Source organism: Bidens hawaiensis, unplaced genomic scaffold, assembly GCF_021521415.1.
Source record: "Bidens hawaiensis isolate Kalapana, Puna unplaced genomic scaffold, B.hawaiensis_p1.1 tig00009479_1, whole genome shotgun sequence".
NCBI lineage: Eukaryota > Viridiplantae > Streptophyta > Magnoliopsida > Asterales > Asteraceae > Bidens > Bidens hawaiensis.
Genome location: NW_027491704.1, coordinates 29104 through 43402, shown reverse-complemented (window position 1 = coordinate 43402; position 14299 = coordinate 29104). Strand labels below are relative to the sequence as shown.

The following is a 14299-nucleotide window of genomic DNA, read 5'->3' as shown; positions in this document are numbered from 1 at the left end:
CGAGGAACCTTTTCTTTTTATTTTAATATATTGGCTATGCAAAAGAATATATATATTTCAGATATCTGGATGCTAATATAGTAATATCCGATTGTGTCCCCATCATCAGTTCATCACTACGTTGAATCCAAACATTTCATTGTGATGTGGGGATGCCATGCCACGTGGAGTAACACCAGTGGTGGAGCAAAGATGAGGAGCAATCCATGCAATCCAATTTATGTGGTTGCATATAATAAAACTTTAGAAAACCAATCAAAATCATTCAACTTTATATAAAAACACAAACTGAACCCTTAACTTTGAACTGCGTTCACCATTTTACAATCTTCAAGTTCTTGCAACCCAACTGAAGAAGAAGATGGCATCCATCTCAGCTTCCATTTCCACCACATCACCTTCATTATCTCTGCTCCAAAAGCCCACCACCATCCATGCTTCTCCGGTTCTTGGTATGTTTCAGATCATCCAAACCAGATAATGCGTTGATGATAATATATACATAATTAAATACATATTGTTGAAGAATAATATATAATATATGTAATTTTTTGTTTGAATAAATGCAATATATTTGTTGAAGAATATGCGTGCTTATTAGTTTGCTACGGTTTAATGTAATTTTTTGGCCTTGACATGTTTTTGCCCATAGCTAGGAATATTAATAAAAATTTGGGTCTGTTTTTAAAAGGGACGGATAAGCACTTTGTTTTAGGCCTTCAAAATGGTTGAGTCGACCCTGCATATACATACATGTAAATAGAAGTTGTTAATTATGATATTTAGGATTGCCAACAATGAGCAAGATGGGGAAAGTGAGATGTTCCATGGAAGGTAAGCCCGCTGTCACATCGGATGATGGTGCATCGAGGTTGAAGATGGGTGCATCCTCATCGATGGCTGCAGCGATGGCTGCAACCATGTCTAGCCCCGCGGCCATGGCTCTAGTGGACGAGAGAATGAGCACGGAAGGAACCGGGCTGCCCTTTGGTCTAAGCAACAACCTTCTCGGGTGGATCCTTTTTGGTGTGTTTGGTTTGATTTGGACACTTTACTTTGTTTACGTCGGTGGCCTTGATGAGGATGAGGAATCAGGTCTATCGCTTTAAACGTTTTTAACTAAAATGATAATCTTCCAATTGTGATGGACTAATGTATAATATTATTATTCATGTATCCTTTATACTTCGATTAATGTAAAGTATATCTGTTTATGAGAATTGCACTTTTGTCCATCTAGATTTGAGTCTTGACACACTTCTTTATGGCTGGCAATTGAACCCAAACCTAACGGGAAAGGTCAAAAGCCGAAAACTTCTAGGCAAGTATTTGGATACGAGATTAGTGTATGTCTTAGGTTTAGGAATGGTATGGTATCTATCGATTGCGCTCTCTCATTTATCCTAATTGAAACCAAATTTCTTTGTATAATATATATTTTAAAAAACGTATATATTGAAGTTGTTAGAAACTTGAAATTATAATATAATATATATTTTAAGTCGGTTTCTTATGTGAGTTTAAGATCGGGGTTCGACGCAGTACTATAAACGGGTATAAATGATACCCATGTTTACTTGACCCATGCGGTTGTATATATTTGGCCTAATGTATCGTCCTAATTATCCAGTTACTCATACGTTAACATTATATGTTAGAAAGATAATCATAAATTCTCATTCAAGACAATCCGTGAATCAAATACTTAATCACAAACACACCTCGACACATGATAATCAAGCATAACTTGTATATGTATCGTCGAACGAAGTATATAGTCAAATAAACATACTTTTATATACAATTTATAAAGAGGAAACGAGTCACTTTATGATGTGATATATGTGACATCTGCCCCGATCCGACCCGACCCAGATACCCGTTTTCTGATCCGATTCTTTTTATGATTTAAAAATTAATTATAATCTTTATAAATCTAACCTTTAATAAATCTTTATGTATATATATATTTTTAAAATGTTTCTTCCGCCTCTCCTCCCTCTCCTTCTCTCTTTCCGCTTTGTTTCCCTCTCCTTTGCTTGTCTTTTGGCTCTTCCCGCCTAAGGAGGTCTGCGCAGCTCCACGCGCTAAACTCCTTACAAGGAAGCCTGCGTGAAGATTGACTGTTCCTGCGCTACGCGCTAGGAACTATAGTTCTTCCCGCGGCGCGCTAAGAATGATACTTCTCCGCGCGACGCGCTAAGAATTTTAGATCCTCCCGCGACACGCTGTAAATTTGTAGTCTTCTCGCAGCGCGCTAAGAATTGTAATTCCTCCCGCGACGCGCTAAGGATTTATGTTCTTCCCGCGGCGCGCTAAGGATTTCAGTTCGTTCCGCGACGCGCTAAGGATTTGTGGTTCTTCCCGCAGCACGCTAAGGTTTGTCTGTGACAGCCTTCTGTGTGTGCCTTCGCGCTCACGCACTCAGCTTTCTCGCGCTAAGTCTTGTCTTTTATCTTGATTTATTCTAGCCGTTTGCTTTTGTAATGTCTTTTCTTCTGAGCTGTTGACCTAACCTATCTAATGTCTGAATAGTTACTTTCGGCGCAGCATGCGCACCAACCCCATTGGTTGACAGAAAAAGTGACTGACATTATCTTTTGAGATCTGCTTTTGCCATGCTTGACCAGTACCTTTATCTGAACCGCCCATGCCTGTTACTGTTCCCTGTCAGCTTTTATCTTGCCCCCTGCAGCTGCCATATCTTTTGATATCTTTTGCTTTTGGAATCTTTTACTTTTTGAGATCTTTTCCCCTTTTTCTAGGGATTGTGTTCCCTAGGGTTTCTCTATAAATAATAGTATTATTTTTCATAACACATCACACACAAACACTTAATCTCTCCTGTTCTCTTGCTCCTTGCTCTCTGCCGTCTTCCTCTCTGCCTCCGTCGTCCTTCCTGTTCTGCCCTGCTTTTCCGGTAATATATATTATATATAATAATTTACTTATTTAATTATGCTAACTTATAATCAAGACTTAAAATCAATCGTTAAAACAATAATCTTTAATTATAGGTTAACTTTGCTTGTTTAAGAGTTGATTCTTGCTTATCTATCACCGCATCGTTTATCATGTGAGTTATCTCGTATCTAATCCCTTTTTATTTTAAATGCTTTGGGATGTTCATGTGTTCATACAAAACTTGAGTCTTAAACTTGTTTATGAACTTTAGTCGCGCAGTATCCCATGTGTTGAGGACGTTTACTTGGCTGTTTATTTGTATGTGTGTATCATTAACCGCTTTGTTCGGTCTATTCCGCAGTTCCGTTGGTACCATTAGTTGAACACGGGAGACCTATCGTTTACGGTTTTCTTGGTTTACACTTGCACAGATGTTTTCTCGTTTTTATGCTCAATTGGGAGCATGGATTGAACTATGATCTATGAACTATCTTAGGCTTGATCACAATCTGATTACACCCTTGTTAAACTCTAGACATACACGTGTTGCGCGCAGATTTACTATGATTATCTATGATTATCTATTAAACTTGATTTCTCACCAACACGCAAGTGTTTGACGTTTATTTTAACACATGTTCAGGTTTGCAGTAGCTGTTTTGGAGCTTGTGGACACGTAGGACGTTTTTACTTTTGGACCTAGAATTAAAATGTATCAAGACAAGTTAATGTTGTTTGAATGTTATAATTTATAATATATTGATTTATATTTTGATTTATGTTCTTTATTTTCCCCGCTGCGCGTGCGCGATAAAATGTGTATTAATAAATATTGACACCAATAGTGTCGCGAGTAATGAAGCAATATGTGGCGCCCCGATGTATAATCCGCCTTGGTCGGGGTGTTACAGATTGGTATCAGAGCTCGTTGACTTTAGGATAGGTGGTTAGACGTAACGACCTAGAAAACATAAGTCCCTTCTCGCGCATGAGAGAAATCTCATGTTTGCGCGCTTATTGTTAATTACTCGTTATTTATGAATATGCTCGCGCTTGCGCAGTATATGATTTTATGTTTTATTCCGCGATATTTCGATTTTTGTGAATTTCGATTTTTATTGATTTTACTTACATATTCGTTTGTTGGGATTGAAAATCCGAAAAGTCATGGTGATACATGAATAGTTGATTTTCAATTTCCATTTACGATTATGTTCTGAGGTTGGAGACTTGAAAAGTCATGGTGATACATGAATTGTCAACCTCCAATACTCATTTTCTTGTATATTTTATATTGAAGATTGAAAAGTCATGGTGATACATGAATCGTCAATCTCCAATACTCGTTTGCTCGTATATTTTAAATTGGGAATTCGGAAAGTCATGGTGATACATGAATTGTCGATTCTTGATTCGAATTTGTTACCTTTATTAAGTCTGCATTTAGGGTCATTTAATCTACTTTAACTTTTGATAGTATCTAACTCTGCGAAACCAAGCTTTATAAGATTAAAACTTTGCGCTAAAACCAAGATATTAACTAAAATTTAAAACTTTTATAGAATGCCTCCGCTATCTCGCCGATTTCAGAGAAGAGAAGCCTCGCGCATGCGTAGACAGCAACGTTCCCAGGAAATGGCCGCCGCAATAGCCCAAGCTTTGAGCCAAAACAATGCTAATACCTCCAGTTATAACATTAAGTCCTTTAATGCGGGTAACCCTCCGAAGTTCACAGGTCTTGAAGGAGCCACCGTGATGCTCCAATGGCTTGAGAAGATTGAAAACACTTTCCTCCATACCCAATGCCCCTCAGAAAGACGAACCCTATATGCTTCCAGTGTCCTGGAATCCAGAGCGCTTACATGGTGGAATGGAGTAGCTCATGCGCGTGGCGCAGAGGCTGCTTCTAGCATGACATGGGAGGAATTCAAGGAAATTCTTACGCGAGAATTCTGCCCTCCCAACGAAGTTAAGCGCCTGGAGGAAGAATTCTGGAACTTGAAGCAATACAGCGGTGAAGCGCGCGAGTACGCGACGCGCTTCCACGAGCTAAGCTTACTGGTCCCTCACCTTGTTACCCCTTCCCGCCGAGCAATCGAGAAATTTCTTGGGGGTCTCCCCATGGAAATTCAAGATTCTGTATGGGCCAGAAACCCAGTTACCCTCTCTGACGCCATCGAATTGGCCGCTGTGCTCAGCGACAACCATGTCAGAGCAGGAACCCTGTTCCTGCGGGGAACTGAGAAGACCAAACCCACCAAGACTGTCCCTGAACCAACAGAAACCAAACCAGAACACTCAAACCATAACCAGAAACGTAGGCGCAGACAAGCCTATGCGCTTACCAACCCGCCCATTACCCAACAACCCATTTACCAACCTCCAGTTTACGCGCCTAACCCACTGTCAACCTACCCAGCACCTCCTGTAGTCCATAACTATGCCTTAACTAATCCTGCACTCCCTACCCCGCCAACTAAGAAACCCTACACAGGAAATCAGCCCTTCTGCCCAACCTGTAAATTTCATCACCCAACTCAAGCCTCGTGTAGGCAATGTAACCAATGTGGCCGCGCTGGTCACTCTGCTGAGTACTGTAGAGTCCCTCCCGCCAACCCAATTGTGCAAACACCACCAACCTACCCGCTGAACCCACAACCAACATACCAGAATCCCCAACCAAGGTCGTGCTTTAACTGCGGTGATCCCAGTCATTTCCGGAACGCGTGCCCAAGGCTACAAGTTCAGATTACTCAAGCGAATCCGGTGAACCAAATTTCGAACCAAGTGACGCGTGGCCGAGCTTTTAACATAACCGCGCACCAAGCGCAAGCGAATAACGACGTAGTTAATGGTACATTTTTGCTTAATGGATTTTATGCATCTATGCTTTTTGATACTGGCGCTGATCGAAGTTTTATTTCTCGCGCCTTCGAGCGGAAGCTTGCGCGACCGCGCGATAATTTAAAAGAAGATTTTTCAGTTGAATTGGCTAATGGTGAAACTGTTTTAATTAACTCTGTGATTAAAGATTGCACGCTTAACCTTAACGAAAACGATTTTCTAATTGACCTCATCCCTATGCCTCTTGGAAGCTTCGATGTTATTATTGGTATGGACTGGCTCTCGAAGAATCGCGCCGAAGTTATTTGCGCCAAGAAATTGATTCGCATACCTCGAGAAAATGGTGATCTTCACATCTACGGCGAAAAACCCTCCAGTGGTCTTAAACTTATGTCTTGCGCCGAAGCCCAAAGACTCATGCGGAAGAAGTGTGTTGCATTCTTAGCCCATGTGGTTAAACCTGCTGAAGAGAAGAAGCTTCGCGATATCCCTGTTGTGCGTGATTTCCCTGAAGTTTTTCCTGATGATCTTCCTGGTATCCCTCCCGCTCGTGAAGTCGAGTTCCGTATTGATCTTGTCCCTGGTGCTTCCCCCGTAGCTAAATCTCCTTATCGTCTTGCACCCGCTGAGATGCAAGAATTGGCCAGCCAACTTCAAGAGTTGACTGCTAAAGGATTCATTCGCCCTAGCTCTTCGCCCTGGGGTGCTCCGGTGTTGTTCGTTAAAAAGAAAGATGGATCGTTTCGCATGTGTATTGATTACCGCGAGTTGAACAAACTCACCATTAAAAACCGGTACCCCTTACCGCGTATTGACGACCTCTTTGATCAACTCCAAGGTGCCTCCTGTTTCTCGAAGATTGATCTCCGCTCTGGTTATCACCAGTTGCGCATCCGCGATGAAGATGTTCCGAAGACTGCTTTTCGAACTCGTTATGGCCATTTTGAATTCTTGGTCATGTCCTTCGGTCTAACCAACGCACCCGCCGTTTTCATGGATCTTATGAATCGGGTGTGTAGGCCTTTCTTGGATAAATTCGTGATCGTGTTTATCGATGATGTTCTGGTGTATTCTAAGACCAAGGCCGAGCACGAGCAACATCTCCGATTGGTATTGCAAAAGCTTAGAGCCGAGCAACTCTATGCTAAGCTTTCCAAGTGTGAATTTTGGTCTGATGAAGTACAGTTTCTTGGTCATGTTGTAAACAAGATGGGTATTCATGTCGACCCATCCAAGATTGAAGCAATCAAGAACTGGATTACGCCATCCTCTCCTTCTGAGATCCGTTCCTTTCTGGGCTTAGCTGGTTATTACCGGCGTTTCATTTCGAACTTCTCAAAGATCGCTTTGCCTTTAACAGCTCTTACGCACAAAGGTAAACCATATATTTGGGGCTCGAAGCAAGAAGAAGCCTTTCTGACGCTCAAGCGTTTGTTGTGTGAAGCTCCTGTTCTTGCGCTACCTGAGGGTAATGATGATTTTGTCGTGTATTGCGACGCATCCAACCAAGGTCTCGGTTGTGTTCTTATGCAACGAGGCAAGGTTATCGCTTATGCATCGAGGCAACTTAAGGTTCATGAAAAGAATTATACAACTCACGACCTCGAACTAGGTGCAGTTGTTTTTGCCTTGAAGATCTGGAGACACTACCTTTATGGTACTAAGTGTATCCTCTACACTGACCATAAAAGCCTTCAGCATATCTTTGATCAAAAGGAACTTAACATGAGACAACGCCGATGGAACGAACTCATCAGCGATTACGATTGTGAGATCCGGTATCATCCTGGTAAGGCTAATGTGGTAGCCGATGCGCTCAGCCGAAAACCCTGCCAACTTAACTGTATCTTGCCGCGCACCCAGCTTCACTTCGCGCCGATTCAAAGCAACCTTGAATCGCGTATTCGTGACGCGCAGCGCGCATCCATCAGTAATGGCAACCTTCGCGCCGAGTTAGCGTGTGGCGCGGAAGCGCACTTTGTCCCTAATCTGAGTGGAATTCTCTGCTATCTTAATCGCATCTGGATCCCTTGTGATGAGAATCTTCGCGCTGATATCCTTTGTGAAGCGCACAAATCTCGATATTCTATTCATCCTGGCGCTGATAAGATGTACAAGGATTTGCGCATTACTTATTGGTGGCCTGGCATGAAAAAGGATATTGCTGTGTTCGTAGCTAAGTGCCTGACTTGTTCTAAAGTTAAAGCTGAACACCAACGCCCATCTGGTTTGCTCGAACAACCAGAAATTCCTACGTGGAAATGGGAATGTGTAGCGATGGACTTTATTACCAAGTTACCTTTGACAGCAAGCAAACATGATAGCATTTGGGTAATAGTGGATCGATTGACTAAATCTGCTCACTTTCTGCCCATTCGTGAAAACTACCGTGTTGAGCATCTCGCGCAGCTTTATGTCAAGGAAATCGTCTGCCGCCATGGTACTCCTTTGAGCATCATATCCGATCGCGATGGCCGTTTTATATCTCGCTTTTGGAAATCTCTCCAATCTGCGCTAGGAACTCGCTTGGACATGAGTACGGCATATCATCCTCAGACTGACGGTCAGTCTGAGCGAACTATTCAAACTCTTGAGGATATGCTCCGATCTTGTGTTCTTGATTTTGGAGGTAATTGGGATTCACACCTGCCTTTGATCGAGTTTTCTTATAACAACAGCTATCATTCCAGTATCGGTATGGCCCCATTTGAAGCACTTTACGGTCGTAAATGCCACTCCCCGATTTGTTGGAGCGAAGTGGGTGAAACTCAAATCACAGGACCCGAACTTGTTCAAGAGACAACCGATAAAATCGCCAAGATCCGTGATCATCTGCTGACTGCTAGAAGCCGACAGAAGAGTTACGCAGATCGTAGGCGAAAGCCTCTCGAATTTCAAGTTGGTGATCTTGTTCTCCTCAAAGTGTCGCCTTGGAAAGGTGTTGTCCGCTTTGGGAAGAAGGGTAAGCTTGCTCCTCGTTATGTTGGTCCATTCAAGATTCTCGCGCGTGTGGGAAAAGTTGCCTACAGACTTGACCTGCCGCCCGCGCTCAGTAATGTGCATCCAACGTTCCATGTATCCAATCTCAAGAAGTGTTTAGCTGACGAGAACCTTCACATTCCACTTGATGAAGTTCAAGTTGATGAAACTATGCATTTCGTTGAGAAGCCTGTTGAGATTATGGATCGCGAGGTTAAGCAAACCAAGCGCAGTCGTATCCCTATCGTGAAAGTTCGCTGGGAGTCCAAGCGCGGAGCCGAGTTTACATGGGAGAGGGAAGATCAAATGAAGATCAAGTACCCGCACCTGTTCTCTGCGCAACCTACTTCGAGATAAATTTCGGGACGAAATTTCTTAAAGTAGGGGAGACTGTGACATCTGCCCCGATCCGACCCGACCCAGATACCCGTTTTCTGATCCGATTCTTTTTATGATTTAAAAATTAATTATAATCTTTATAAATCTAACCTTTAATAAATCTTTATGTATATATATATTTTTAAAATGTTTCTTCCGCCTCTCCTCCCTCTCCTTCTCTCTTTCCGCTTTGTTTCCCTCTCCTTTGCTTGTCTTTTGGCTCTTCCCGCCTAAGGAGGTCTGCGCAGCTCCACGCGCTAAACTCCTTACAAGGAAGCCTGCGTGAAGATTGACTGTTCCTGCGCTACGCGCTAGGAACTATAGTTCTTCCCGCGGCGCGCTAAGAATGATACTTCTCCGCGCGACGCGCTAAGAATTTTAGATCCTCCCGCGACACGCTGTAAATTTGTAGTCTTCTCGCAGCGCGCTAAGAATTGTAATTCCTCCCGCGACGCGCTAAGGATTTATATTCTTCCCGCGGCGCGCTAAGGATTTCAGTTCGTTCCGCGACGCGCTAAGGATTTGTGGTTCTTCCCGCAGCACGCTAAGGTTTGTCTGTGACAGCCTTCTGTGTGTGCCTTCGCGCTCACGCACTCAGCTTTCTCGCGCTAAGTATTGTCTTTTATCTTGATTTATTCTAGCCGTTTGCTTTTGTAATGTCTTTTCTTCTGAGCTGTTGACCTAACCTATCTAATGTCTGAATAGTTACTTTCGGCGCAGCATGCGCACCAACCCCATTGGTTGACAGAAAAAGTGACTGACATTATCTTTTGAGATCTGCTTTTGCCATGCTTGACCAGTACCTTTATCTGAACCGCCCATGCCTGTTACTGTTCCCTGTCAGCTTTTATCTTGCCCCCTGCAGCTGCCATATCTTTTGATATCTTTTGCTTTTGGAATCTTTTACTTTTTGAGATCTTTTCCCCTTTTTCTAGGGATTGTGTTCCCTAGGGTTTCTCTATAAATAATAGTATTATTTTTCATAACACATCACACACAAACACTTAATCTCTCCTGTTCTCTTGCTCCTTGCTCTCTGCCGTCTTCCTCTCTGCCTCCGTCGTCCTTCCTGTTCTGCCCTGCTTTTCCGGTAATATATATTATATATAATAATTTACTTATTTAATTATGCTAACTTATAATCAAGACTTAAAATCAATCGTTAAAACAATAATCTTTAATTATAGGTTAACTTTGCTTGTTTAAGAGTTGATTCTTGCTTATCTATCACCGCATCGTTTATCATGTGAGTTATCTCGTATCTAATCCCTTTTTATTTTAAATGCTTTGGGATGTTCATGTGTTCATACAAAACTTGAGTCTTAAACTTGTTTATGAACTTTAGTCGCGCAGTATCCCATGTGTTGAGGACGTTTACTTGGCTGTTTATTTGTATGTGTGTATCATTAACCGCTTTGTTCGGCCTATTCCGCAGTTCCGTTGGTACCATTAGTTGAACACGGGAGACCTATCGTTTACGGTTTTCTTGGTTTACACTTGCACAGATGTTTTCTCGTTTTTATGCTCAATTGGGAGCATGGATTGAACTATGATCTATGAACTATCTTAGGCTTGATCACAATCTGATTACACCCTTGTTAAACTCTAGACATACACGTGTTGCGCGCAGATTTACTATGATTATCTATGATTATCTATTAAACTTGATTTCTCACCAACACGCAAGTGTTTGACGTTTATTTTAACACATGTTCAGGTTTGCAGTAGCTGTTTTGGAGCTTGTGGACACGTAGGACGTTTTTACTTTTGGACCTAGAATTAAAATGTATCAAGACAAGTTAATGTTGTTTGAATGTTATAATTTATAATATATTGATTTATATTTTGATTTATGTTCTTTATTTTCCCCGCTGCGCGTGCGCGATAAAATGTGTATTAATAAATATTGACACCAATAGTGTCGCGAGTAATGAAGCAATATGTGGCGCCCCGATGTATAATCCGCCTTGGTCGGGGTGTTACAATATACCCCTATGATCATGCAGTAAAGAACCATGTAGTGTTACATGACAACATAGTTGTGCATCCAATTTTACTTGTATATCCTATATATTAGAGAGACATCAATTGTATATTATGAATATGTATTATCTAATACATCCTTCTTTATTACATCAAGAACTCATAAAAGTCTTATTGTAAGTTAATATGCTCTTGTGTCACCCTTTTATCGTGTATCATCATGATCACTTAAACGTATGTTTTGCTAATGAAATTCACTGCAACCGTTAGTTTAGTTATCAATTTATCATATCATGAAAGAGATCCTGTGGAAATGTGCTCCATGAGCCTAAGTCACCCATATGTGTATCCCAACATGCATCAAGATCGATCTTTATATATGAGTGTTTTTTTTTAGCTAGTATATATAAGTTGAATTGAAAATTTTCAACAAGTTCATGTACTTAAAACAAGTAAATGCGTGTCATTACTATACCCTACGAAATCAAAAAGATGATACACGAGACATGGAAGATTCGATCACGTAGGATATGCATTAACAAATTCATTAGTGGGATTAAAAGATACTCACAAAAGAGTTGGTTGTATACATTTCAAATAGACGTTTGATGGACTAAAGTGGAATGCGCGATGTAAGGTGGATACTCATCTATGTTAGTGCACAACTCCGAACTATATGAGTAATTACTAACATGGCGCCTATACGGACATATCAAATCTACACAAATACTAGTTTTACATAAACAGATTAATAGTTACCTATAGCTAGACTTTGTCCCCTGCAAATCTCACAAGTAAGAAATCAAAAGCAAGAATAATTCATCATGTTTATGAAATGTTCAAACCAAGAGGATCAAGTATGCGTTTACGTTTATCGTACCTTCTCGTGATACCCAAAAAGCCTTCTGGCTCGTTTGTAGCTTGAAGAAACGTGGATCGACTTACTAGTAGACGATCAACTTTCCTCGGGTATGAGTATGCTATATCACCGATGGTTTTCCGGAGTATGAATTCTTCCACCTACAAAATGAGCAGCACCGTGAACTTACCCCTCAGAAAGGGACAGAGGGGTCCTCTTTGGGGTAACCCTCCGGTGTGAGAATAAGATATTGTAGGAGAAGATGATAAGAATGTGAAAGTGAGTAAGGATTTAGAATGTATTTTCTTGCTTACCTCCCCTTGTGCAGGTGGTGTGGTATTTATAGTGTTAGGGTTTCCAATGATTGGGCTCAGACCCAATTAGGGCCTTTTTGGCCTCCTCCTATTGCTTCGCGCCACGTGTCCTTAGGACACCTGGTGCTTTTTCATTGATTATTCTCTGACCAAGGTATTTCACCTGACCCATGTGCAATCACGTGGTAGCACATGGGTTTTGCTGAGTTGTCCACCTTTCATTGGCAGCTGTCAACATCAGCATATTCTTTATTCCTTAAAGGATACCTTCTGGAAGGTTGTCTGATGAGCACAATCATGGTTGTCCTTATCCTGATTTGGATAAGGACGTGGTTGATTATGTGCATGTGTGATATGCGCCTATCCTGGGGATGCGCGAGGTCTTCTCTTTATTCTCACGCGCAGATGTTTCATGCGCAGATGTGATATGCGCAAGCATATGTAATATGCGTGAGCATGTGTGATGCGTGAGCATATGTGATATGCGCCACGTGCAGATGTGATATGCGTGAGCATATGTGATATGCGCCATGCGCATAGGTTTTGGCTTTGTGTCTTCATGACATCCTGATTTCAAGCCTCTTGTCTATATCTTGTGGGTTGACCCGCCCCGCTCGATGTTAAGGCGGGTGCATACCTCTTCATAGCTTATTCAAATGAGATGATATCACACTTCACAAGAAAGTTGTCATATTCAAATCTAGGGCCAAAGTGCAATTCTCAAGAGCACAAACACTCAGACGATCAAATTATCAAAGTACAAAGTACAAAGGATACATGATTAATATTACACATAAAGCTTATTACAATTGATAATTTGTCATTTTAAAGTGATAAACCTGACTCCTCATCCTCATCAAGGCCGCCGACGTAAACAAAGTAAAGTGTCCAAATCAAACCAAACACGCCAAAAAGGATCCACCCGAGAAGGTTGTTGCTTAGACCGAAGGGCAGCCCGGTCCCTTCTGTGCTCATTCTCTCGTCCACTAGAGCCATGGCCGCGGGGCTAGACATGGTTGCCGCCACCGCTGCAGCCATCAATGAGGATGCACCCATTCTCAACCTCGATGCGCCATCATCCGATGCGACAGCGGTCTTACCTTCCATGGAACATCTCACTTTCCCCATCTTGCTCATTGTTGGCAATCCTAAATATCATAATTAACAACTTCTATTTACATGTATGTATATGCAGGGTCGACTCAACCATTTTGAAGGCCTTTATCCGTCCCTTTTAAAAACGGACCCAAATTTTTATTAATATTCCTAGCTATGGGCAAAATCATGTCAAGGCCAAAAAATTACATTAAACCGTAGCAAACTAATAAGCACGCATATTCTTCAACAAATATATTGCATTTATTCAAACAAAAAATTACATATATTATATATTATTCTTCAACAATATGTATGTAATTATGTATATATTATCAACTCATTATATGATTTGGATTATCTGAAACATACCAAGAACCGGAGAAGCATGGATGGTGGTGGGCTTTTGGAGCAGAGATAATGAAGGTGATGTGGTGGAAATGGAAGCTGAGATGGATGCCATCTTCTTCTTCAGTTGGGTTGCAAGAACTTGAAGATTGAAAAATGGTGAATGCAGTTCAAAGTTAAGGGTTCAATTTGTGTTTTTATATAAAGTTGAATGATTTTGATTGTATATGGCCTTTACTCCACATAAATTAGATTACATGGATTGAACCTCATCTTTATTCCACCACTTGTTTTGCTCCACGTGGCGTGACATCTACAAATTAATCATCCTGAAATGTTTGGTTTCTTTCTATAAAGGGTCGATGATAAATATCGTGATCATAACAAAATGGTACTTTATTTCTAACTAGGTTATATGTCCATGTGTTACACAGGCTAAAAAAACTATTTTTAAAATATTAAAATCTAAGTTATATATACCTAAATGATTTTAAATGCAAATAAGTTTTTGAATTATGTAATGCAAAAAATGGATTAAAATTTTAGAATGCAATTGAAAAGGGGGCAGCGATACACTTGTTTTGATGTAAATACT

At 41.2% G+C, this 14299-nt stretch overlaps 2 protein-coding genes across 2 annotated transcripts; one reads left to right on the top strand and one right to left on the bottom strand.

Moving 5' to 3' along the window:
• Positions 1-274: 274 nt before the first annotated feature.
• LOC143532561 (photosystem II reaction center W protein, chloroplastic-like) lies at positions 275-1185 on the top strand. The gene is made up of 2 exons (XM_077027584.1): positions 275-452; positions 787-1185. Exons 1-2 carry the CDS (start codon positions 362-364, stop codon positions 1107-1109), a joined length of 414 nt encoding a protein of 137 aa, XP_076883699.1. The 5' UTR covers positions 275-361; the 3' UTR covers positions 1110-1185.
• An 11872-nt stretch (positions 1186-13057) lies between these two features.
• On the bottom strand, positions 13058-13917 carry LOC143532565 (photosystem II reaction center W protein, chloroplastic-like). The gene is made up of 2 exons (XM_077027587.1): positions 13729-13917; positions 13058-13409 (listed from the first exon to the last, which is right to left on the bottom strand). The coding sequence occupies exons 1-2, from the start codon at positions 13817-13819 to the stop codon at positions 13087-13089; spliced, it is 414 nt and encodes a 137-aa protein (XP_076883702.1). The 5' UTR covers positions 13820-13917; the 3' UTR covers positions 13058-13086.
• Positions 13918-14299: the final 382 nt, after the last annotated feature.